Source organism: Ochotona curzoniae, unplaced genomic scaffold (genome assembly GCF_017591425.1).
Source record: "Ochotona curzoniae isolate NIBS_2020 unplaced genomic scaffold, NIBS_Ocur_1.0 contig_4558, whole genome shotgun sequence".
NCBI classification, from domain to species: Eukaryota; Metazoa; Chordata; class Mammalia; order Lagomorpha; family Ochotonidae; genus Ochotona; species Ochotona curzoniae.
The window spans coordinates 1,536,669-1,560,743 of NW_024466327.1; the positions used below are offsets into that span (position 1 = coordinate 1,536,669).

At 40.4% G+C, this 24,075-nt stretch overlaps 1 protein-coding gene across 2 annotated transcripts; it reads left to right on the top strand.

Moving 5' to 3' along the window:
- Positions 1 to 5,357: 5,357 nt before the first annotated feature.
- On the top strand, positions 5,358 to 23,001 carry FMO2 (flavin containing dimethylaniline monoxygenase 2). Of its 2 annotated transcripts, XM_040986825.1 has the most exons (9): positions 5,358 to 5,422; positions 5,751 to 5,922; positions 12,326 to 12,514; positions 13,578 to 13,740; positions 14,671 to 14,813; positions 17,202 to 17,401; positions 19,059 to 19,414; positions 21,704 to 21,776; positions 22,468 to 23,001. In XM_040986825.1, exons 2-9 carry the CDS (start codon positions 5,791 to 5,793, stop codon positions 22,817 to 22,819), a joined length of 1,608 nt encoding a protein of 535 aa, XP_040842759.1. In that variant the 5' UTR covers positions 5,358 to 5,422; positions 5,751 to 5,790; the 3' UTR covers positions 22,820 to 23,001. The 2 variants fall into 2 exon arrangements, with proteins under 2 accessions (XP_040842759.1, XP_040842760.1); XM_040986826.1 differs by lacking the exons at positions 5,358 to 5,422; positions 5,751 to 5,922 and adding an exon at positions 5,665 to 5,750.
- Positions 23,002 to 24,075: the final 1,074 nt, after the last annotated feature.

Here is a 24,075-nt window from a genome sequence, read left to right on the forward strand (position 1 = left end):
AAAGGGAAAGAGAGAAAATGTCTCCGCAAGTTTATTCTCCAAGTGGTCACAACAACCATAGCTGGGTCAGACCAGAGCCAGAACAAATAGCTACTTACTGGCCTCCCATATTCGAGGCAAGAACTCAAACCCTTGGGCCATCTTCTGATGCTTGCTCAGCAAGCAACTGGATCAGAAGTGGAATAGCCAGGGCTTGAACTGGCCCTTATATAGGATACTGGCATTGCAAAAGGCAACTTAACACACACACATACGTGTATATACATATATATAATACATATATATATATTCATAAACACAAAGATTTATTTTGCTTTTATTGGAAAGACAGATTTTTATCTCTTTTATTTATTTATTTTTCCAGCAAGAAGGAGAGACAGAAAAAGAAAGCTCTTCCATCTGCCGGTAAACTCCCCAAATAGCAGTAATGCCTGGAACTGAGCCAATCTGAAGCCAAGAGCCAGGAGGCTCTCCTGGGTTTCCCACACGGGTCCAGCATCCCAAGGACTTGGGCCATCCTCTGTTGCCTTCCAGGCCATAAGCAGGGAACTGGATTGGAAGTGGAGTAACTGAGACACAAAATGGTGCCCATATGGAATGCTGGCATTGGAAGGTGGGGGATTAGCCTGTTGAGCCACAGTGCCAGCACCTCCAATAATTATGTATGAGGAAGTAGCCTATTATCTTTGTAGTGCCATAGGGAATTAGGGAGAAGCTGTCTTGAAGTGATGATCTGCACAGAGTTCAGCAATAAAGAACATCTATGTTATCTTACAGAATTAGAAAGAAAATGTTGGCTAAGAGACCAGCACAGAAGAAAATAAACAACATTTTCTGGATCTAAAAGTCAGAAACCATTGAGAATTCTTTGAGAAATCATGAAGGCTTTCAGCTATATTTGACTTGCTTGTTATTAATCAGCTTTTCCACTAAGAGTATTTTCCTGAAGTATCAGGGAGTGAAAAAGGTAGCAAATCCTAAAGAGAAATAAATCCTAAAGAGAAATAAAACCAGGCCTGGTGCGGTAGCCTACCGGCTGAAGTTCTTGCATTGCATGTGCCTGGGATCCCACATTGGTGTCAGTTCGTGTTCCGGCTGCCCTGATTTCCCTCCAGCTCCATGCTAGAGGCCTGGGAAAGCAGCAAAGCATCCCGATAGCGAGGGAGGCAACAATTGAAGCTCAGGGAATTGGGGGCTGGAACATACTCCAGGACACTAACTGTGACTCATTCAAGTTATTTAGTCAGCCAAATTCAGTCTGCCTTGCAGACCACAGCAGGAAAACAATCTGTGCTCCCAGCAGGAAACTGATAGAAATCAACTTCATGTGGAGTATTTTAAGAAATGTCATAGGCAACACAAAAAAATGATAACGATTTTGAAAAAAAAGAAAAAAGTTGGGCAGATACTGAAATAATGGCTCATACTGAAAGCAGCTAAATGTGAGGAAATTGTAAAGTTATGTAGGGATGAAATATACAAAGAACACTAAGACGTGGTAGGATATCAGAATAATAAGCATCTTATCCTAAGGACTTTGAATTTTATTCAGTTAATTCAAAGGAATCTTGGAAGCAAATGCTATTTCCTCATCACTGTGCTAAGAGGTGATTATAGAAGCATGAAGGAAGTGAGCCAGCCATGTTGTCGCCTAGACTCCTGTCTAGTCATTTGCCTTGATTAGTGTCGCAGTGCGTCCGCCTCCCCACAGACCTCTCACCTTTGAGTTCAGTGCCATGATTAAGAGGATATCCTATGCAGTTGCACAGCTTGGATTAAAAAACCTTGGTGAGATTTTCAGCATTTTATGTCAACCATGCCATTCAAAAATACAGCTGGTAAAATTCGTTTTCTCGTAACTTTGCAATTGCAATCAAGTCAGTTAGCCTAGGTAAAATTTAAACAACTCCAGCGAGTAAGGAATATGACATAAATGATGAGTTTATGTATTGTCCCTCTGCCTCCGTGGCCCAAATCCCTCCCACCTGTGCTCCAGGATTCTCTCATCTATTCTGTTTTCAGGCATGTTCAGTTTTGTTTTTAACATTCACACGTGCAGCCCTAAATAGATTGTTTCTATCCACACAGTTTCCTCATGGTAGCCTTCATGGTGGTTATCATTATAGAATTTTAAAAATATGCTCTATAGGCTAATCATCAAAGTTTTATTGGTGTCTGTGTGACAATAGTTTCAAAAGCTCTTTGTCATCTTCGTTATTCTTGATGTCCCCAGTAACTAGACTGAGCTCGCTTCCGTGTCTATAAAGTAGGAATGGCTGTGTTGCCTATCAACCTGAACTAGCAAAACAAATTTTTTTTCTTTTTTTTTTATTATATTTTTGACAATCTTTACATAGTTCATTAGGGTAAAAAGTTCAAGGGCTACAGGAAAGTGGGTAAGTATTATTTCTATATTGTTTCCTTCATGTTTAAAGGGGGGTCTTAAGGGAGAAGGCCCACCAAGTTTCCCACCCTCCCCAGGTCCCGGATGTAGGGTGTGCTCCAAGGTTCTTGCTCAAGTGGTTTTGATAATTCACCAGTTATGAATCGCTGCCAATCTAGCAAAATGAATTAAATTCATGAAATTATTATTATAATCTGAAACACTTTGTAAACTTAAATGCTATTAAAACGAACGTTCTTCCTGGCGGGCAGGTGGGCAGAACACACCAGAAACTTGTAGCTCATAACGTAGTCTAAAGACACACCTGGAATTGCCTGGTAACTTGTTAGCAAGAAAAAAAAAAAAATATCTCAGGCCTACCGCATATCTGTGAAATTTCTGTATTTTAACAAAAATCTCCAAGTGCTTTAATGCACATTGAAGTTTAATGAGCGTCATACATTTGAAAAGCTGCAAACACTTGCACTCTGTGACATTGATGTTCCAGATTTATCATGAGAAAATGATTAGACAAGTATGATACGTGTATAAACTACCTAGCAGCTTCAAATAGCAAAATCTTAGGAAAAAAAAAAAAACCCTGAATGTCCACTAATGGAAACTTGATGATGTGTGTGTGTTTGGCACAGAAGTACAGCAATATTTCCGCATTAATGATATCCGGAGGGGAATCAGACCATCTGCCTTTTACATACATGTCCCAAGTGTTTTTTTTTTTTTTTAAAGATTTTTATTTTTATTATTTTTTCATTGGAAAGGCGGATATACAGAGAGGAGAGACAGAGAGGAAGATCTTCCGTCCGATGATTCACTCCCCAAGTGAGCGCAACGGCCGATACTATGCCGATCCGAAGCCAGGAGCCTCTTCCGGGTCTCCCACGCAGGTGCAGGTTCCCAAAGCTTTGGGCCGTCCTCGACTGCTTTCCCGGGCCACAGGCAGGGAGCTGGAAGGGAAGCGGGGCTGCCGGGATTAGAACCGGCGCCCATATGGGATCCCGGGCGTGCTAGGCGAGGACTTAGCCACTTGCGCCACCGCGCCGGGCCCATCCCAAGTGTTTTTAAGTGTTCAAGTGTTTTACGTGCTTGTCCCTTAAAAAGTTTGCCAATACGTCCAGCTGTTTCATTTGCTCTATGTAATCAATTTCCACTGACATAAGTGGAAAAGAGATATTAAAGATATGTTTAGAGAATTCTCCCTGGGCCATTTACAAAATTTGTGTTCGTGAAGTGGCTTATTTGTTTATTTTAGCTGTGAAATGCGGGTAGCTCTTTTATTTCTTAGCCATCGAGGGTCACCTTGTTTAATCTGTTACTCTAACTGTACGGTGTTCTATTTGTCTATTTCACCCCGACCAAGTTCAGTTTGAGCATTTTGAGGGAAAACAGTATTTCCTGAGCAAATTCTCTAGCTTTGTACTTCGAGCTTCGTACGTCCGCTGCTTCTGAAATCCAGAGCCCCTTCTCTGCTTGATCTTCCTGCTATGACTCTCATCACCACGTGCGCTGCTTCTATTTTACCTCTTGATTGCCTCTCTCCACCCAAGGCAGGGTCTATAAAGCAGGAAACAGTGTCTTTCTTCCTGGTTGTATCCAGGGCACTTACTGTCCGACACCTAAAAAGTCATTGATAAATGTTTGCGGAATGCATTTAAGAAAAAACATTTTAGGATACTTAAAGGTTGGTTTGCTTGGGCTGGGAAACGAAATTCTTTACTGTCATAATGAAGGCTAGATTTCAAGATACACTCGGCTTTTATACATCCCACCCTCCCCACCTCCGGTTTAGTCTGCTAGTAAACATTAAAGCTGATAATGCTGACTGTAAGAATAAAGGAAATTATCCAGTTCTATATGTAGACAAAAGACAGAGAGTGCATGGGACTATCTCGGAAGTCCCGCCACGTTCATCCAAGGCAGAGTGCATCAAGCAGAAGCAGCAGGTCACACATAGGTCTGGGCAGAGTAAGCCATCTGAAAATGTGTGACAACCCCGAAGTCAACGAGTCGAGGAGAGCCGAACTGGAAGAATGAGACAACTGTGCTTGTTCACCTGGGCACGACAATACGCCATAAACAGAAACACGTCTTACATAGAAATCATTATTTGTTAAGTGCATGACTAAACTACCCATCAGTGGAATTCAAATAAGCATTAAAAATGTCGCTGTAAATGCAAAGTTATTGACACACTGGAAGGTGAAACCTCAAGTGAGAAATTAGAGCATGACCCCACTTTTGTCTATCTGCATACATACATAACTAGGAGGAAGGGAATACTAGACACCAGTGGTCGTTTGACTTTTCTCTGGGCAATGAAATTACAGGTATTTAAACTTCTTTATATTTATCCATATTTGTTCACGTATAAATGAGAATTTGCTGCATCCATTATAGGATGTGTTTTAAAACTATCTGCAGGTGGGCCCGGCGCAGTCGCCTAAAGTGCTCCCCTTGCATGTGCCCGGGATCTCATATGGACATCTGGTTGTGTCCCAGAGGCCCCGCTTCCCATCCAGCTCCCTGCTTGTGGCCCGGAAAAGCAGTTGAAGATGACCCAACTTTAGGGCCCTGTACCTGCATGGGAGACCCAGATGAGGCTCCTGGCTCCTGGCTTTAGATAGGCCAAGCTCCAGCCATTGCAGCCTCTTGGGGAGTGAATCAGCAGATAGAAGGTGTTCCTCTCTGTCTCTCCTCTCTGTGTATCTGCCTTTCAATAAAAATAACTAAATTTTAAAAGAGAAAACAAAATCTTAAAAAAAAAAAAAGAACCTATCTACAGGTGAAGACATTCCATCACTTCTCCTGATCTCAATACTTGAGCATCTTGTTTAATTTCTGCAATTCTAAACAAGTCCTTGGAGTTCCAGTTGCAAGAAAGCTGAGGGAGGAGTGAGAAGCTCCTCCCACTTCTCACAGCTTCCTCCAACTGTTAAAATGCTTCTGACTGCCTCTTGACACACACAACCAACAGACAACACCACCCAGTGGAAGGAGCAGTGCTAAAAGCCAAAATCAAAGGTAAGGATGGTAGCCAGGGAGCGGGGGAAAGGCTGGAAAGAAAAACTTGAGAATCCTAAGGAATCTAACTGCAGATTTGGCTCCCATCCTCGTGTTCTGTTACAGAGCAATCAGGCTTTGTCAAATGCGTTGCTTTTAAATGTTAAATTCAGACGTGGTACACAAGCTTTGCAGCAAAGTCCATCAGACAGCTCAGCTTTTTTTTTTTTAAGTGGAGGAGGAGGAGACTGGGATATGCCTAGGGAGGCATTTTATCAGCGAGTGTTGCTTATTACATTACCACTAATTACCTGACTACAACGTGAGGATTCTCTGGCCTTTGTTCAAGGTAAGCAGCATCGATCAATCGAACTCCTTGAAAAGAGACGATGACCAAAAGGGTGGCAGTGATTGGAGCTGGGGTCAGTGGCCTCATCTCCCTGAAGTGCTGTGTGGATGAGGGGCTGGAACCCACATGCTTTGAGAGGACTGAAGATATCGGAGGGCTCTGGAGGTTCAAAGTAAGTGAGATGTTCTTGTTCCTGATGGCTTTATCCTGCTGTTTCTGGGGGGGAGTGAAGCTGACCATAGACCTTACCGAGGGAATTCCTGAACAACTTTGATTGATTTTTTTTGGTAGCAGTTAAGAAGCTGAGGTGACAAGGTGGCATCTCTCCCCACCTGTTACAGGTGAGGTCTCAGACAAGTTCTTTCCAGCTCTCATCTCCGTTTCCTCAGTTGTACGTGGCAACAGGAAGAACACTGCACTTGTCCCAATGTGCTATTCAAAGATCAAGGGAGATACTGCATGTGGAGAATTTAGAATAGTTTCTGACTTACTCTAAAGTTTAGTAAACATTAGCTATTAATTTTAAGTACATAATGTATAGATTAGTAAGCAGAATGAGGAAAGATAGGGTGACCCAGGGTCATGTAGCTGGAGGAACTGGCACTCGAACCTATTGCCAATGACTCCTAAGCACTAAAAGCCAATTTTTCAAAAAGTGTCCCAACACTGCATTTTCTTTTAAACACGTTAAGCAGATGTTTAAGTTCAGAACTCAGGGACAGTGAATTTAGGATTAAATATCAGGTTTATCTAAATGAAGCACTAAAACACACGAGACCCTTCCAGAAAGTGACAAAAGGACTGAGTGCATGGAAAGCAGACTTGTATCAGCACAGACCCAGTGGTCTCTCCTACATTCTCCCACACTGGTGGCAAAGTTGAATAGCATAGGTGCTGCGCCAGTTCCAACCCAACCACAAACTTAATGGTGTTTTGTCGTTGCTTTTAAAGTATTAGCTTTCTCAAAGGCAAATGATCATAACACAAATCTGAAATCTTTTTTTTTTTTTTGCTTTGTTTTGTTTGTTTTGTTTTTTTTGATTCTGAATTCTGGGCGGTAGCCCAGACCTAAGTCTCAGAAGAATCTGATAATGATACAAGTTTGACAGACATCGCAGAAATACCAATCTTAAAAGAACCTGTTATTTCAAACTATTCAAACACATTCAAGTTGATGGGGAAGTTGATCCTTCCGAGGCAAGTAGCTTTACTTAAAGCAAAACTGGAAAAACAGCTTGAATCACATTCATTTCGTATTAATAACTGGCCATTAACACCATTATACGTTTACTTGAAAGGGTAATACAACCTGGTAGTAATTCTTGCTTTCATCAAAGATAGATTATTTCTGTCTGCCCATACACATTCCATTTGAGATTTGTCTCCAGGTAACCTCTTGCCTCCTTGAGGAAGAATTGTAGACATTACAACAAAATTCTATTTAATGATAATTTATCATTTTATTTAATTACTTGCTTTAGGATTTAATGTCTAGAAGCCAATGTTCTCTACTTGATATTCATTGATTTACTAACGTAGGAGGGGCAAGTTATTTTGAGTGGCCCGTCAGATTTCTGGGAAGGAATTTCTTGTCCCAAAAACACTTCCCTGGCACCAGTTACTTATTACCTAAAACTTCAGAATTAAAGACACTTTCCTAGGGTTTACAAAAGTTAGACTAAAATATGAATTCATTAGTACTTATTTGATAATAATGACTTATGTAAGCAACTCTCCAGAACCTGTAAAATGTTGCATTAAATCGAGGTAGTGAGGAAATAAAAGCAAATGTCTCCATTCCAAAAGTCACAGTCTCCCATCCCACCCCCAGCCCAGAGCGAAACATACACTACGCGACACTGTTTCCCAGTCTGTAGTTGGGACCACGTGGAGGGCTTGTTGCACCAGGGAGATAACCAAGAGCAGGTGTTGCACATCCCAAGGAATTATGCCTCTGGAAACTCTCCCATCTAGAATCAATTGATAAAATGAAATATTCTTTAACTTTTCTATTCACACATACTCCATCTGAGAGATGACTTCATACATTTAGTGATGAAAAATAAAAATACAATGAAAAACCCTATTTTTAATTTTTAATTTTATTTTAAAAAGATTTATTTATATATTGGAAAGGCAGATACACAGAGAGGAGAGACAGAAGGGTCTTTTATCCGATGGTTCATTCCCAAGCGACTGCAACGGGCCAGAGCTGCGCCCATCTGAAGCCAGGAGCCTGGAGCTTCCTACAGGTCACCCACGCAAGTGCAGGGTTCCAAGACTTTAGGGCTGACTTCCACTGCTTTTCCAGGCCACAAGCAGTTCCTATGTGCTCCAGTTCATGTTCTGGTTGTTCTGCTACCCATCCAGCTCCCTGCTTGTGGCCTGGGGAAGCAGTGGAGGATGGTCCAAAGCCTTGGGACCCTGCACCTGCACAGGAGACCCAAAAGAGACTCCTGGCTCTTGGCTTTGGATTGGCTCAGTTCTGGTCATTGAGGCAGCTTGGGGAATGAAGTAGCAGATGGAAGACCTTTCCCTGCCTCTCCTTCTCTCTGGAAATTTGACTTTGCCATAAAAATCAGTAAATATTAAACAACAAAAAAAGTAAAACATAAAAAAAAAACCGTACTCCCTTGTTCCAGCCACAATACTGAACTCTGCCCAAAGGTTCTCCAGCGCCCTCTAGTGGCAGTCAAGAGATGTGCGAATGGTGAATCATTTTACAGTATTCAGTACGTTTTTCTGCAAGGGGGACACCAGGTATGCTTGATTTTTCTTCACAATTTCCACCGAAAGGAGTTCTTGTGATCATTTTCATTAACAAATGACCAGGAGACGGGGATCTGGGTCAAATAACTTACTAGAGAAATATATGCAATAGAGAGGAATAGCAATGATGGTTGGATGGATTTCGGAAGCCTCGCGCTTTTACCTCTTAGTTACTGAAGAAAACGGGATTTTTCTTCAGCCATTGATCTCATCCATATTCCTTCTTATTTCACATGCCTTGTGTTTACAGGGAAGTTACCAATACGCATCATGTTTCTGAGTTTTTCTGGAGATGTGTGTGGGTGGGTAAGGCGTGCACATGTGTCTATATTTTTTCAGGGTGTATACTCCCAGTTAGTTTCATTTACCTTCACTTAACAGGTTCCAGATATCTCCTCATTTCACCTTCCTTCCTGTAGATCGAGCCTGAGTTATCGCTTTCTTTTAACATGCAACTCCCCTATGCTTGAGGAGTGAATCAGAGGACGGAAGATCTTCCTCTCTGTCTCTCTCTCCTCTCTGTATATGTGACTTGGCAATAAAAATAATTTTTTAAAAGGTAATATTTGATATGAATCTATTTGTCAAGCATTTGATATATACTTACATGTATCAAATCTAATATGTATGCTCAGTCTATATTAGTTCTTTTTATCCATGGGAAAATAAACCAGTTTTGTCCAATTGCATCTAAATACACAGACATCACCTAGACGTGGGAAGCAGCAGAGAGACAAAGCATCTTTTTAAATTTTGTTTTCCATTCAACCTAACATCAAGATTATCACTTCATCATTGGGGGAAAAAAAAATAACTGTGTCATCATTCTGTTGGTGAATGACCCACATAAAGCTTCCAAAGCAACATTTTTTCCCTGCTCTAAAATATAATACAGGAACTCAGATATCAGAACCCATTCTCTAATTTCTCAAAATCCTATTATAATTACCCTGGCACTGAAACTTGTCACATTTCAAGCTGATTTATTGAGTCTTAAAAAGCAAGCAAACAAATAAAAACCACCACCACCAACAGGAAGTAAAACCATTGGCTACTATAAATTATGGCAAGTTTAATGCTTTTAGCACTAGCAATGTTACAAGCAAAAAAAGAGGCAAACCTTGATCAAAGATGTGTTTTGGAGTGAGGCATTGTGTTGAGCACCATAATGTCATAAAGTCTTGTATTAGCTATTGGATATTAGAGTTATTAATGAGCTCCGTTTTACACAGGAAAACAAGGAAATTCACTTACGGAGTTTGTCCGTGATCACAAAGCCTTTAAAGGAAGTAGATTAGGAGACCAACCTAGACATGCTGACTCCAGAACCCTGCGTTTTCCCTCCCAAAGTTATCTGGTGTTAGGGAAATTAGTATTTGTGTGTGTGTGTGTGTGTGTGTGTTTCATGAACTACTTCCCCTGTTTAGAATTTGATTGTATAAAAATTTCAGATATTCAATCTTGCTAAGGAAATTGCATTTCATCACATGGAAGCATCTAGAAATAATTTAACGCATCCAATTAACTTTAGTGTTATGCAATTTGAAGTAGTAGTTGAAAATAAAAATACTATGATTTATTCATTCAGAGTTAAGATCATTATGCTTCTAGGTATTAGATAACCTTCAACTATATTATGGTACAAGCTTAACACATAACTTGAGTTAAAAGGAATTATCTCCCAAGTCTTGATTGTGAAACAAAATGTTAAACACACCGGTCCTGGAATAAGTCTATGTTAGCTAAGAGTGCATAAGTAATGGATTATGCGTACATCAGTCAACAATAATATAAAACAAGCAGAGAAAAGGAAGAATTATTTAGAAGAATTCTACATACATAGTCATCTTAAGTGATATGAACTAAGATCAAACAGCACTCTAGCTCCACTGATTTATGTTCAGATAAAAACTGAAATTAAGGGAAGAGAGAGAGGAAGAGAGAGAGAAAAAGAGAGAGAGAAAAAGAGAGAGAAAGAGAGAGAGACTCTAGTACACATGGAAAGCTTTTTTAAACAGCAAACCACAGTAAGATCTCCCTTCAAGGGAGGATGAAGGACAGCTTCTTGGACAGAGAACTCATGCATAGTGTTAAACGTCCTTTGCCGGTTCCTTTGATGTTGGTCTAAGCAGCTGTCCTGGATGCCCTTTTACTGTGTGCTGGACAGGGAGATGTAACTGACGTTGTCATTTTCTTCAATAACGGTAGTTATTACTACCAAGCAACCAGTGCCTCTCCATTTCTCGCACAGACAATTGGAACCAGAAATCTGACCTACGTATTACTCCTTCTACCAGTCTCATCATCTCTTAAAGTGTTACCTGAAATGTAAAGAGGTCTTCATTACTTATTTTATTTTTATTACTATTATTATTATTATTTTGATGATCTTCGCATAGTTAATTAGGGCACAAAGGACCAAGAGCTACAGGAAAGTGGGTAAGACCATTGTTTCCACATTCTTTTTTTTTTCTTTTTGTTGTATCTAGGGGAAGGGGAGAGATAAAGGGAGAAGCCCTACCCAGCCTCCCACCCATCCCAGGGTCCCCAATATGAGGCATGCTCTGAGCACACTGCTCAAGTGATTTTGATAGTTCAACAGTTCTGCCAGTCTCGCCATTCTAAGAACAATGAAATCTCTCCAGAATCAACTGGCTGACATTGTCCACCTTGGAGTCTCTGCCCAGGTTTTCACTTCCAACATGTAGGTGGGGTAGCTGATTGATTTGTTCTGTCCTCCATCCTCTGATGTGGTACCAGGTATCCTCTGCAGGCTCCAATTTACTGCCATATCCTCTGTATGCCCTTGGATGTGCTGTCCACTGCTCCACCTGAGCCTCCGAGAGGCTCAGCTCTGACACATGCACTCCACAGTCAGACCGTGCAACCTGCACTTCTCTTCATGGTTGGGGTTGAACTGGACTGTGGGATAGACTGTGGTGATATTTAAGTAAACAAGATAATGTATTTAAATTAATTCCTACACACTTTGCGCATCTTTACTCTGATGCTGAACCAAAATAGCAACACTACCCTTTACCTGTATTATGTCTCAAACACCGCCTCCTCAGAAGTGTTTATCAAAGAGTTCTTGGGTACAGTTATTTAAATCTTCCTGTTAAGATCTTGTTAATACTTCGATCCGAGGGCTGCTGATTCACACCTGATTCTTTTTATGGTTGAACATAAAGAATATTACGCAGAGAACTGCTTGCAGAAGAAAGTATGAACCAAATCCTAACACCGAGAGCTCGTATCTCACTGAAGCACACGCACCAACTTCTGAAATCAAGTCTAAGATTTGATTGTTATTAAATCATTTGAGGAAGCTTGCAAAAATCATAAAGGCAGACAAGTCCAAGTCACCACGTGAGCCCTCCCTGCTCCTACCCTTCACATAGAATTCTTAGATGACTTGTCCCATGTCTCAGGGATCACAGATTCCTAAGGAGGTACAGGCTATGTATATCCTACCCAGAGGGAATTGAGGAAGAAAACTGATTGTTGGAAAGATTTTCATTAGCAAGGTATAGGCCTGGCATGCTAATATCCTAAAGTTTGCCAAAGAAACTGTCTCCATCCCCCGTTTCACTCATGTCAGTAGCATCTTCAGTGAGCAACAATGGTAGTCAACAAACAGGTCGCAGTTCCCAGAATGGCACAGCTAATAAATTTCCCACCATCAAATTAACTCTTTGATCATGTACAACAATAAAAAAAGATGACACCACTCAAGCATTAGAATATATTTTTTTTTGCAGTAGAGACCTTGTAAATGCATGATGTTTGCTAACTTTTTTCTTTAGGAAAACGTGGAGGATGGCCGGGCAAGTATCTATCAGTCTGTCATCACCAACACCAGCAAGGAAATGTCCTGTTTCAGTGACTTTCCGATGCCTGAAGATTTTCCAAACTTCCTACACAATTCTAAACTTCTGGAATATTTCAGAATTTTTGCCAAAAAGTTTGATCTTCTCAAATATATTCAGTTTCAGGTATTGTAATTTGGGGGAAAAGGGGTTCTTTTCATTAATTCAGTTCACATTTAAATAGCAAAGATATTCTGACAATGAAAGAAGTTTTGAATAAAGCATCCCAGTGCAAATATTATTGGAGGAAATGGAGATGTCAGCTAAAAGGAGTGTCATTACCTCTACTTCTGTACATCTAGCAAAAGAGGAAACTCATTCATTAAAATTTTGAATGTTGATGATATTAATGGCAATATTATACGTAAACTAGTATTACAATCAATAACTCTAGTCTCATTGATCATGGAACGTTCCGTGAAGAAAATCAAGTTCCTGTTTTCTGAACCTCTCTATAAAAACGATTTTTCACCCAACTGCTGAAGTCATTAACATGCTTAATATTGTCCATTCATAACATGAGCAACTATTCATATTTATTTTTCTCTGGGTGCAAACTCCAGAAATACATATATGGTCACATTATTTTGAATGACCTTTTCCTGTGTTTCTTGGAAAGCAAATGATTAGCACCAAAACCAAAATCACAATATTCTTAGGGATGGGTGTTTGCTACAAGAACAAGGATGCGACCTGGGAGCTTTGTGTGTCCTACTGTAATAAGATGTTAACGACTGCTATTCGGTGGAGGGCTGACAGTGTGTGAGGCACTGTGCCAAGTGTTTCACAAACAACACCTTGTCTTACTAGAGTCCACACAAATGTGATCACATACAGGGTCCTGACAACTGGTGCTTTATAATCTGAGGGGTTGGCAGATCAGCGTGTGTCTTATACCGCTGTCCAGACACACTGCCTTCTTTTCCTTTTGCCTCTAAAGCCTTTTTTTCAGTACTTAACACCCTTGAATATCTGAGTTCCCTCTGCTGAATAGGTCTTTCACCCAAAGCAACATATCCTTAGCCACCAGCAAATAAGGGCACACTTAGTAGTCCTTACCTTTGTAACCTGAAATGGTCCCAAAATGGAGTCACAGATGACATTCAGTTTACCACTGGACAGACTTCTAAACACGTCCCAAGTGATGCTACAGTAATTCTTAAGAATGCCTTCTCTGTGTTTGTTCAAGACAACTGTGATTAATGTGAAAAGGCGCCCAGATTTTTCATCCTCTGGCCAGTGGGAAGTTGTTACCCAGAGCAACAACAAGGAGCAGAGTGCAGTGTTCGATGCGGTTATGGTCTGCAGCGGCCACCACATTCTCCCTAACATCCCACTGACGTCATTTCCAGGTGAGGAAGGAGGACAGCCCTGCCCTCTGGAGTGGGTTTGGATACTTTCTATGAAATTGGATGGATGGGCAGGACTCCCTACGAAAGAGCCTAATGTTAACATTGGGGAAGAGTTGAAAAAAGAAAAGATAATGGATGACATTACTTTCTTGTGAACTCTTGTGTCACATTGACTATCAATGGGCTACTGACTTACTGCAATATGTAATGGCTGTGTGCCCAGATTTTATTTTATTTTTTTTGCTTATTCAAAACTAGAAAAAGATTCTAATTAACACATAATTGCAATAGTAGTACTTCATCTGTTAAAGGAATAGTTTCTTAAAATATATTCTATGCATTTCATGGAGCAGTAAGACCAAATACAATGTCAATTAAAAATACGTTCCCCCAAAAACGAAAGAAGAAAGAGGGAGTATTATTATGTTCTTAGCATGGGGTTTTATGAACTACCTCAAATCTGTTAAATTGGCATGAGAACAGCTAAAAATTGTGTCAAAAGAGTTATCATGCATTTTCTGTAACCTTGAGAATCTATTAATACATTTGTTTGTAAAATCAATAGAAAACAATTTAAAGCCATGAAATATCTGTTGTATAATGCTGAAGAGTCACCGTGCAATTCAAAACAAGATAGCGGGTAGCACAGAGCACCTGGGTCTACTCCACCTGTCAGCATCATTTGTCACTAATAACGATGCAAGCTGCAGCCCCTGAAACCAGTGTTGATTCTGTGCTGCGTACATGGTGCCTGACATTTTGCAATGTGCTTTGTTCTTTGATTTTGTTATTGGCCTTGTGTTTGCAACTCTTTTGAAAGCAAAGTAAAACAGGTGATTGACCGCAGAAAAGCTGACAACAAAGTTTTGTTCAAATGAGCTTGACGTAATTGTTGACTCTGAAGTTCACTGCCTTCTTTCTACCCCCAAGGTATCGAGAAGTTCAAAGGCCAGTATTTCCATAGCCGCCAATACAAACACCCAGCTGGACTGGAAGGGAAACGTATTTTGGTGATTGGAATAGGAAACTCAGCATCGGACATTGCCGCTGAGCTGAGTAAGAAGGCTGCTCAGGTGTGGTGTTTTCTGCTTACCTGGGACTGTGGGAAAGAGGAAGGAACAAAGGCATGGCCAGGAACCCCAGCTGTAGAACCAAGGCTGCTTTACTCATTTATCAGTTAGTTGGCTGCCCCACGTGGTATCATAGTAAATCTGAAAATAAAGGAGATGGAATTTACCTCCCAGCTCTGCCACCAACCTGCCGGATAGCCTGCAATGAGTCATTTCTGTTCTTGGGCTAGTTTTAAAATGAAAAGTCTCAGTCAGACAATTTTCAGTACAGGAGATCTTACTTCTACCCAGGTGAGTTTAAAAACAAGATGCCGACCTATTCCTGTTTGGGAGAGTCACTTTACAAACCTGGTGTAAATTTGAAATAAATGTGAAATGTAGACGATTCTCTTTCTGAAATATTCCCCAAATAAACATTCAATTGACAGTTCAACTCCCAACAAAAAGTCATGGATATTTTAGCGCACCCTGAGACCTTCCAACCATTGTCATCCTCTTGGTGAATGACAAAGCAGATCAGGGGTCCCAATGTTGTCTCACCTCCGGGTGTGTGTATATGTCTGTGTATCAGCCTTTCAGATAATAAACAAAAATACTTTAAAAGGTAGATAATGCTGATAGAAATGATTGGGAAAAACAGCAAATAAATTACTTCTGGAAGGATGTATGTTAGACCAAATCTGAGTGACAGCCCTGAGTCCTCTCCGGAAGCATACCCTCTTACCAGCAGTTAAGCCAGGAGCCTTCTCACATTTACTGGCCTCCTCATTCCGGTGTCTGGCTGCCCAGACTCACCACGACCATGGCCACAAGCAGCAAAGCTTGATTGTACTCAGCTTACACGTGCAGAGCTTAAGATCCCCAGCAGCTTGCATGATAAACAGTGTGTTCCACGGTAGTTGAACCAATTCCTCAGATTCATCTGCTGGTCACTATCAGAGCAGGTCATGAACACTAGAAAGAGATTTTCAAGATCTGAGAAGTCTTCACTCTTTTTATTCTGAAAAGAAAAAAACACTTTGCACTTTCCAAAGCTTTAGGATCTTGATGTGGATAATAAGGGAAGAGGCAGTGACTGTGAACGTTTGGGGCAGAGCCTTCATCCTGCAAATAATCTCAAAACTTGGGAAATGAAGTATATTGCAATAGGGTGAAGGTAGCAGAATTAAGTGAAGACCTGTCCTGGACTCCAAAATGCTGTCAGAGTTATGATTTTCACTCAGAACAGGTGGTCCGAACGCTCCAAATCTTGGATTGCAGAAACCACTTGGCATAGGTCTTATCTTCAAAAAAAAAAACCTTCCTGAAGATGACATATTCAGTGTCAAGAAACTACCAGGTGATCTTGTGTGCCTTACAGCTCCTTAAACAACCTTTCATACGAAGAATATCTTCGGTGTTTATTAGGCTAATAATAAAAATTGACCATCGCAATCAACATTTTATACAAAGTAATTTTATCTTAACAACACCACATGTGCAACGTGTGAAGATGTATGAATTTTAAATTGGTATTAATCCAAATCTTTTTCATGTCACTGTGAACTTCTCAACCACTTGTTCTACAAATTCCAAATCATACAAATGCCACTAGTTACCCCATTTTGGTATAAATTAGGAGGTAGTTCACTTCGAGGTCAAACATCTCAACAGAACCACTGTGCTAGGCATTTGGTTTACCAATTCAAACGCCAGTGAGGATCCAGACTTACATAGTTCAGTCCATGGACTCAGCTTCTGAAGGCAACTTTCTGCTAATGCAGACCTTGGCAGGCGGAGTGATGGCTCAGGTAGCTGGGTTCCTCCTTCCCATGCGGGAGACCTTAACTGAGTTCTCTATCCCAACGGTAGCCTCCCCACCACATTCCAACCATTACAGGAGTGAAAAAAAGGAAGATCCCTCCCCACCTCTCTCTCTCTCTCTCTCTCTCTCTCTCTCTCTCTAAGAACTTTAGTGAGCTCTCAGGCCATATATGTCATGATGTCATGTATTCCCTACCCAGTTGATACCTCCCCAAGGGGTCAGCATTCTACTTGTTTCTTTTTTATTTCATTTTTATTTGAAAGGCAGAGTTACACACACACACACACACACACACACACACACACACACAGGTCATCCATCCACTGGAATACTTTCCAAATGGCTGCTCTGGCCTGATCTGTGTCTTCCACACGGTTACAGGGGTCCAAGAGCTTGGGCCATCTTCCGTTGCTTTCCCATATCTTAAGTAGGGAATTGGATGGATAGCAGAGCAGCCAGGACATAAACAGGCACTCATATGGTATGCTGGTGTCACAAGCAGGGGCTTAGCCTACTAAGCCATGGACCCCCAACCGTACCCTAATTTACACTGCATTCTTTTTTTTTTTTTTTTTTTTGCTCACCAGGTATATATTAGCACCAGGAAAGGTGCCTGGGTCATGAGCCGTATCTCGGAAGATGGCTATCCTTGGGACATGGTGTTCCACACTAGGTTTAGCTCAATGCTCCGAAATGTCCTGCCACGAATGGTTGTAAAATGGATGATGGAACAACAGATGAATCGGTGGTTCAACCATGAAAATTATGGTCTTGCACCTGAAAACAGGTAGCGTTTCTTTCCTGTAGTACACTCTGTTAGACCTCCCGTCTTCTGAAATAAAAAAGCTGTCACAGATACTAGTCAGAAAATGATCAACTCTTGGAACAAGCTCTGCAACTACTGACGGCAAGCCTAGACAGCAATGGAAAATATGTGTATTGGACTGAAAATCTGGTAGTTTTGATTAAATGAAAATTTGGGGAAAGAAAATCTAAATCATCTCGATTGGATGTAGATCGAGGAAGGTCAGTAAAAGACATCAGGAAAGTTCGATCATAGGAAGAAATAAGAATACTGTCCACCCGAATTGGCTGATGTTGATGATGAAATCTTGTAGATGAAAAGGATAATGCTACTTGTGGGTCGACCAGCAGGCATTTTTAAGTCAAAGTTTAAAAATCCATTCAGAAATTGTGGAACGGTTGTTTGTTGGTTTCAGCCCATAATGGTTTACTGATTAATTAACATCCATTATCTCCTCTCCTCTGCACCTTCTGGACCTGATAAGTAATTTTAGGACGTGTGTGTGTGTGTGTGTGTGTGTGTGTGTGTGTGAAGTCATTAGTAAGCAAAGTGGTCTGAGCCTGATTCTGTTTACAAACGTGGAAGTTGCCAACATGGTTATTGAGAACTACAACCAATGCCTTGTAGATGGCATAGATTCTGGAATTTCAATTCCCAGATTTGTTCCACATTCCCTTCTCTTCCAAAATACCCAAGCAGGTGAAGCAGAAATATTTTGCTCTCAAAGCAGAAATGGAATCTTCATAATTGCCCAGCATGGTAAAGGTTGCTTCAACAGGGTTGTGGTGGGAAACCCTTCTTTCAGATGGGTGTGGAGGGAAACACTCTTGTGCAATCTGATAAGTAAGGCATTGCAAACTCTGCATCGGATGAAGGCTGTTCCCCTTGGATGTTTTTCAGAACATATTAATTTCTCATTGTGTCAAAACAAATTATTGTGATCTCAAACTTATATATCACTGACATTGCAGGCACAATTATTATAGATGTTTATTTTTTCTTAAGTTGATAACAGACTCCTTCCCTTAAAAAAATAAATTAAAAAAAGAGAAATCTTTAGAACCTTTTGAGAAAAGACTTGAAACTTCTATTCTGAGATCTGCTACCTGTACCACATATTGTCTCCTTTTACAATAGAGCAAAACAGACTTTACTCCATCGCCCTAGTGAATGAATCAAGAACAGAGACCAAACCTAGCTTTATACATTGGTTTTCACACTAATCTCTTAAGGCATTTCAAAAGTAATAAAAATGTAACATTTTTTCCTCTTCTTTAACTTTATATTATAGGAATCAATAAAATAATTAAAGCTGTATGGCACAAAAAACCCATAGAACCACAAACTGGGTAACTACCACCAGAATACTCGTACGTTCGAAATTGGCATGTTGTCTAAACACTTAGGGAATTTCCTATCTTTAAAATATCTTTTACTTATACCACTGACATGTTTTCGTATATGAAGTATTTGTAGCATGAGTAGAAAGCCAGTTAAAAGTTAGTGCAGGCCAACTAGTTCAGTTGATTTTATTGATATTGAATAAATCCCTGAATTTGCAAAACCACCAAAAGCTGTCAAGAAAGTTGAAAACCCCTTTATAAAGAATGCTTCTGAGTGATTTTTTTCTGTGTCCCAGATACCTTTTGAAAGAACCTGTACTAAATGATGACCTTCCCAGTCGTATACTCTACGGAGCCATCCAGGTGAAACCAAGAGTGAAGGCACTGACAGAAAGCTCTGCCATCTTCGAGGATGACACAGTGGTGGAAGACATTGATGTCATCGTCTTTGCAACAGGATATACATTCGCCTTTCCTTTCCTAGAGGAGTCACTTGTTAAAATAAAGGAAAATATGGTCTCACTGTATAAATACATGTTCCCTCCACAACTGGAGAAGTCTACCCTTGCATGCATTGGTCTCATCCAGCCACTAGGTTCCATTTTTCCAACTGTGGAGCTTCAAGCCCGTTGGGCAACAAGAGTTTTTAAAGGTAAGTGAATGGGCCCAGGGATTGGTGGCTGAGGTTTCAAAGCTGCTGGAGCTTGCTTAATATTTTAGACAAGCAAGTTATAATGAGACTGTTGACCACACCGATACTGGTTACAAGAAGTGCTGAAGTGCTGGTGGAAAACTTGAAACATTACAAATATGGAAACATAGCAATAATAGGTGACTATTCTCGTCGCCTTTAAAATATCACATAGTTCAGAAAAATTCTGTTAGCATAAAGTTAAGTAATATTAACCTATGTTTGAGTCACAATGGATCAAGTTAAGGAGGAAAATGCTTGAGATACCAGTTTTTAAACGTATGGTGATTATAAATCCCTCAGGGTGATGTGTTTGATGTAATACATAAGACAACACTTAGGATGCCTGTATCCCATACTGTAGTGCCTGGGTTCAAATCCTGACTGCAATTCTAATTTCAGCTTCCTGCTGATGTGTAGGCAAGCAGACAGCAGGGAAGGCTCCAGTACTTAGGTCTCTGTCATTCACATGGGAAACCCGGATTGAATTCATGAGTCCTAGATTTGGTCTAGCCCATCACCCACTGTTACAGAGCATTTGAAAAAGTGAACAAGCAGATGAAAAATCTCCCCTTCCTCTTTCTGTCTCTCTCTCTTCCTCTCTCTCTCCCTCTTACTTTCTCTCAGATCCCTTACAAATACACATTTTTTTTTAAAGTGAAAATATAAATTCTGCAGAATAAATGTGCATCAATAGACTTAGGGCTTAGTTCACATGTAATTCCAAATGTTTAATACCTAGGCAGCTCAATTTACATCTTCACGTAAGTGCAAAAACCTTGAAAGGGTTGCTTCTGAACATATTTGCAGAGCCACATGAGAGACTTGATTGTGTTCCCACAAAATTTCGTTCAATTCCTAATACTGAACTTAGACCAGCAGGGCAGGAGGGAATGCGTGCAGTTCATTTCAATATAACATGTCAAGTGTGTTGATAGAGGATTGCATGGGTCCTATGGAAAGGGAATTGGTGTTTGGCAGGAAAATATAAGGGAAGGACACAAGATCAAGGGAAATTTCCCAGATGCCTGGCAGAAAAGGAATTGGCAGAGCAAAAGCACAAAGGTGTCACGCACAGGGAGAATTGGCGTTCCTAGTGTGTGATGTCCAGGGCGGGAAGAATGAGAGTAATCCTGAGGCTGACTCGGCCAGAACAAGACAACTGGGTAAGCTGTGCTCAATTTGGATTATCAACATGTCAATCAGTTCTTCTTTAGCATGCCATTTACTCTGGCATGATGACCTGGGATTTGAGAAAGCTCTTCAGCTGCAGGGAAAAAGCATTGTGAACTATAGAGAGACTCTATCAGATGTACACTTTACATGATTTAATTGAACAATCATGTGGAATACAGACTTGAAAGGGAGGCTGACACAAGGGAGAAGGTGAATTCAATACCCTATACTAAATTCTGATATACCTGAACCTGGGAAGCTCAACAAAGTGAAAATAAAAATATAAATGTCAGAAATAGTTACGAATATGCTGACTAGTTCAATGTGAGAAAAAGAGGCAGAGGGAGAGGAGTCGAGGATGCTTTGATGGAGCACGGTGTAGTGACTGCAAGAGGGTATACAGAGAAGATGCAAGGCTGGACTAGAAAGCTTCAACGAGGAGCTCAGTTTTGGGCTATGTGGATCTAAGCTACCTCAAGACGAGTCACAGGTGGGGGCTTCACTGTTTCTCAACACATCAAAAACACCAGGACACTTGTAAACAGGAGATGAAATCACAAACTCACAATACAATCTCCTGCATCAACTTACTTTTTCTATGACCCCTGCACTTCTGTAGTCAATTTCACATTAGCACTCCTTTGACTAGTCTCCCTAATTTTAGGTTTATTCCCGCTTGAGCCCATTTCCTTAAATCCATCAGCCAGAGATATTTCTTTAAAAGCCAAGTATGAACTTGTGCCTTGGTATAGGGAATTCCCATAGCTTCTGTTTACCTTTAGGAAATAACCCACATCACTTGGCACGGTCTCTCTTATCTTCAAACACAGAGGCACCGAGTCACCTTGTCCGAGTCTTCTCTGTCTCTTCATGTCTTAGTTCCTGCTTCAGGCTGTGTTCTACAGGTAGCTTCAGCTAGAACTTTGTAGGAATGGCACCCTGGTGCTCAGTGGCACAGCAGCCCTGACTGGCAAGATAACTTTAAATAGAGTGTAATTTAAAGGACAAGCTACTAGATTAAGCCAATGATCATAAATCAAACTTGCTACTTTAAACTAAGCTTTTCTTTTCTAGGCTTATGCACCTTGCCTCCAGAGGGGACAATGATGGCAGACATTATCCAGAGAACTGAAAAGAGGATTGACTTGTAAGCATGCCTTTCAAAAATACTTTACATAGTAAATAAAACAGTGTTGCTCAAGGCACAGTGATCTAACTACCTACAAGAATGCTTAGCTAATCGATAAAATGCAAGTGCATTTTCGTATTCTTCTAGGCAATTCTTGTTCTTGTTTAAGAACAAACCACTTACATACAGGAACTGTACTAAATCAGAACATTTCCCCCTTGCTTCATTTGGTTTTATATGATGACTATCGAGTCACACAGGCTCTGGTTACGGAGAAGATGGGACAGGGATATCTAATTCATCTAATGTTCACTGAGCGTCTACTACATGACTGCCAGTCCCCCGGGAACTTTGAAGATTCAGCAAATAAATATTAATCATGTGCTCGGGCAAGACTCCAAGCTTGGCCTTCACACGTGTTACCTCAGGAATCTTGGCAGTAATGTTGGCTAGCAAATACTTGCTTGGAGAAGTACAGTTACCTAATAACTCCAAGTCCTCTATTATCAATCTGACCACATTCCTAGAGCCTCCTTGAGGTCATGGCTGTTTATTTTACATCCTGCTCGCAGAGACAGAGAGCTCCGAATAAGATCAACTCACACTTTGCACGAGTGAGGTATCCAAAACTCACTCAGTCTCCAAACTCTAATATTCTCCTTTAACTTAGAACATTTTTTATAACTTTCCTTTTTCTTCCTTCATTAAGGTTTGGAGAAAGCCAGAGCCAGAAACTGCAGACCAATTATGTCGACTACTTGGACGAACTGGCTTTAGAGATTGGGGCAAAGCCAGACATACTCTCTTTCCTGTTTAAAGATCCTAAACTGGCTATGAAACTCTATTTTGGACCCTGTAATTCCTACCAGTATCGCCTGGTTGGGCCTGGGCAATGGGAAGGAGCCAGGCGTGCCATCTTCACCCAGAAGCAAAGGATACTGAAACCTTTAAAGACACGGTCTCTGAAAGCTTCATCTAAGTTCCAAGTTTCCTTTTTGTTGAAATTCCTCGGCCTTTTTACTCTTCTTCTGGCCTTTTTGTTCCAACTTCAGTGGTTCTAATCTGTCCACAAAACACCTTTGGCATTTTATCTTATCAATCGATACCTCTTTTGAAAACAAAGATTAAAAGAAAAAAAAATAGTAACTCTACATCCTAAATTTTGGAATTGATAGAACAAATGAAGCAATAATTATGGAGAATTAGCAAAACCAAGTCTTCACATTAAATCAAAATTACACCATGTAGTGTTTTTTTTTTTTTCTTAGTCCATATGGGTAGAATGCCAGGCCTTACATGCAAAATGTATTTGGAAAACATAGCGGAATTACACAGATTAAAAAGAAAATCCTGTGGTTTAAGCTATTGCACAACTTAAATCATGATTAGTGTTTAACTCTGGCCCAGTGTTCGCGATGGTCTCAACACCTGCAGGATATTTAACTCTGGCCCAGTGTTCCCGATGGTCTCAACACCTACAGTATATTTTGTAACTGAGTTCTCAGTTGTGAATTCATACCACATTTGTTTGGTGAGAGATCACTTAAGAAAAATGAGAGGACAGATTTGGAAAGCAGTGGCAATGTTCACACAGGTTTAGATCCCCATACTGAAAGCTGAATAAATAGCCACATTTCTTACATTTTACAGAAGCAATGCTAGAAAAGTAAATGCAATATGCCATAAAAGCTAATGGATACATATATTTAGTGCTTGATATAGACCAGACGTAATGCTAATGTGCATGTAATATGTGTCTATCACAATTCTATGAAAGGAGTACAGATATTTTGCCTATTTGTATAATAATGAAACTGAGATTCAGTGCAATTGGATACCATGTCTAAGACCATTCAGCTGGTCTTGCAATGGAGTTGGGATGGAGACCCAGGTCTCTGGGATTCTAGAATTGAAGATCATAACATTTTACTGTAACACACACACACACATACAATGGCCTGCTTTTGATAAAGTACTTATCAATTATATATAACCATACACATGTTACTTTTGAAGCTTTATACAGAAAAGAAAAAAGCATTCTCCTTGCAAATATAATCTGATTTTATTTGTCATTTTAGGCTTACTGTTCTACTAGACCTAAAATGTATAGGAAGGAATTTACACTGAAATACAGCTGTACAATAACATCCAAGATAGCCTTTGCTATTTTGGAAAGAAAAAAACTAAGGAAGAAAATCTCCTGAACAAAAGAAAGGCTCTGTAACAACTGAACCTTAACTCTAGCTCTAGCCACATCAGCAACCGGGGCACATGTAGTCTCTGTCATCGGAGAAGCAGAAGTACACCGTTCGGG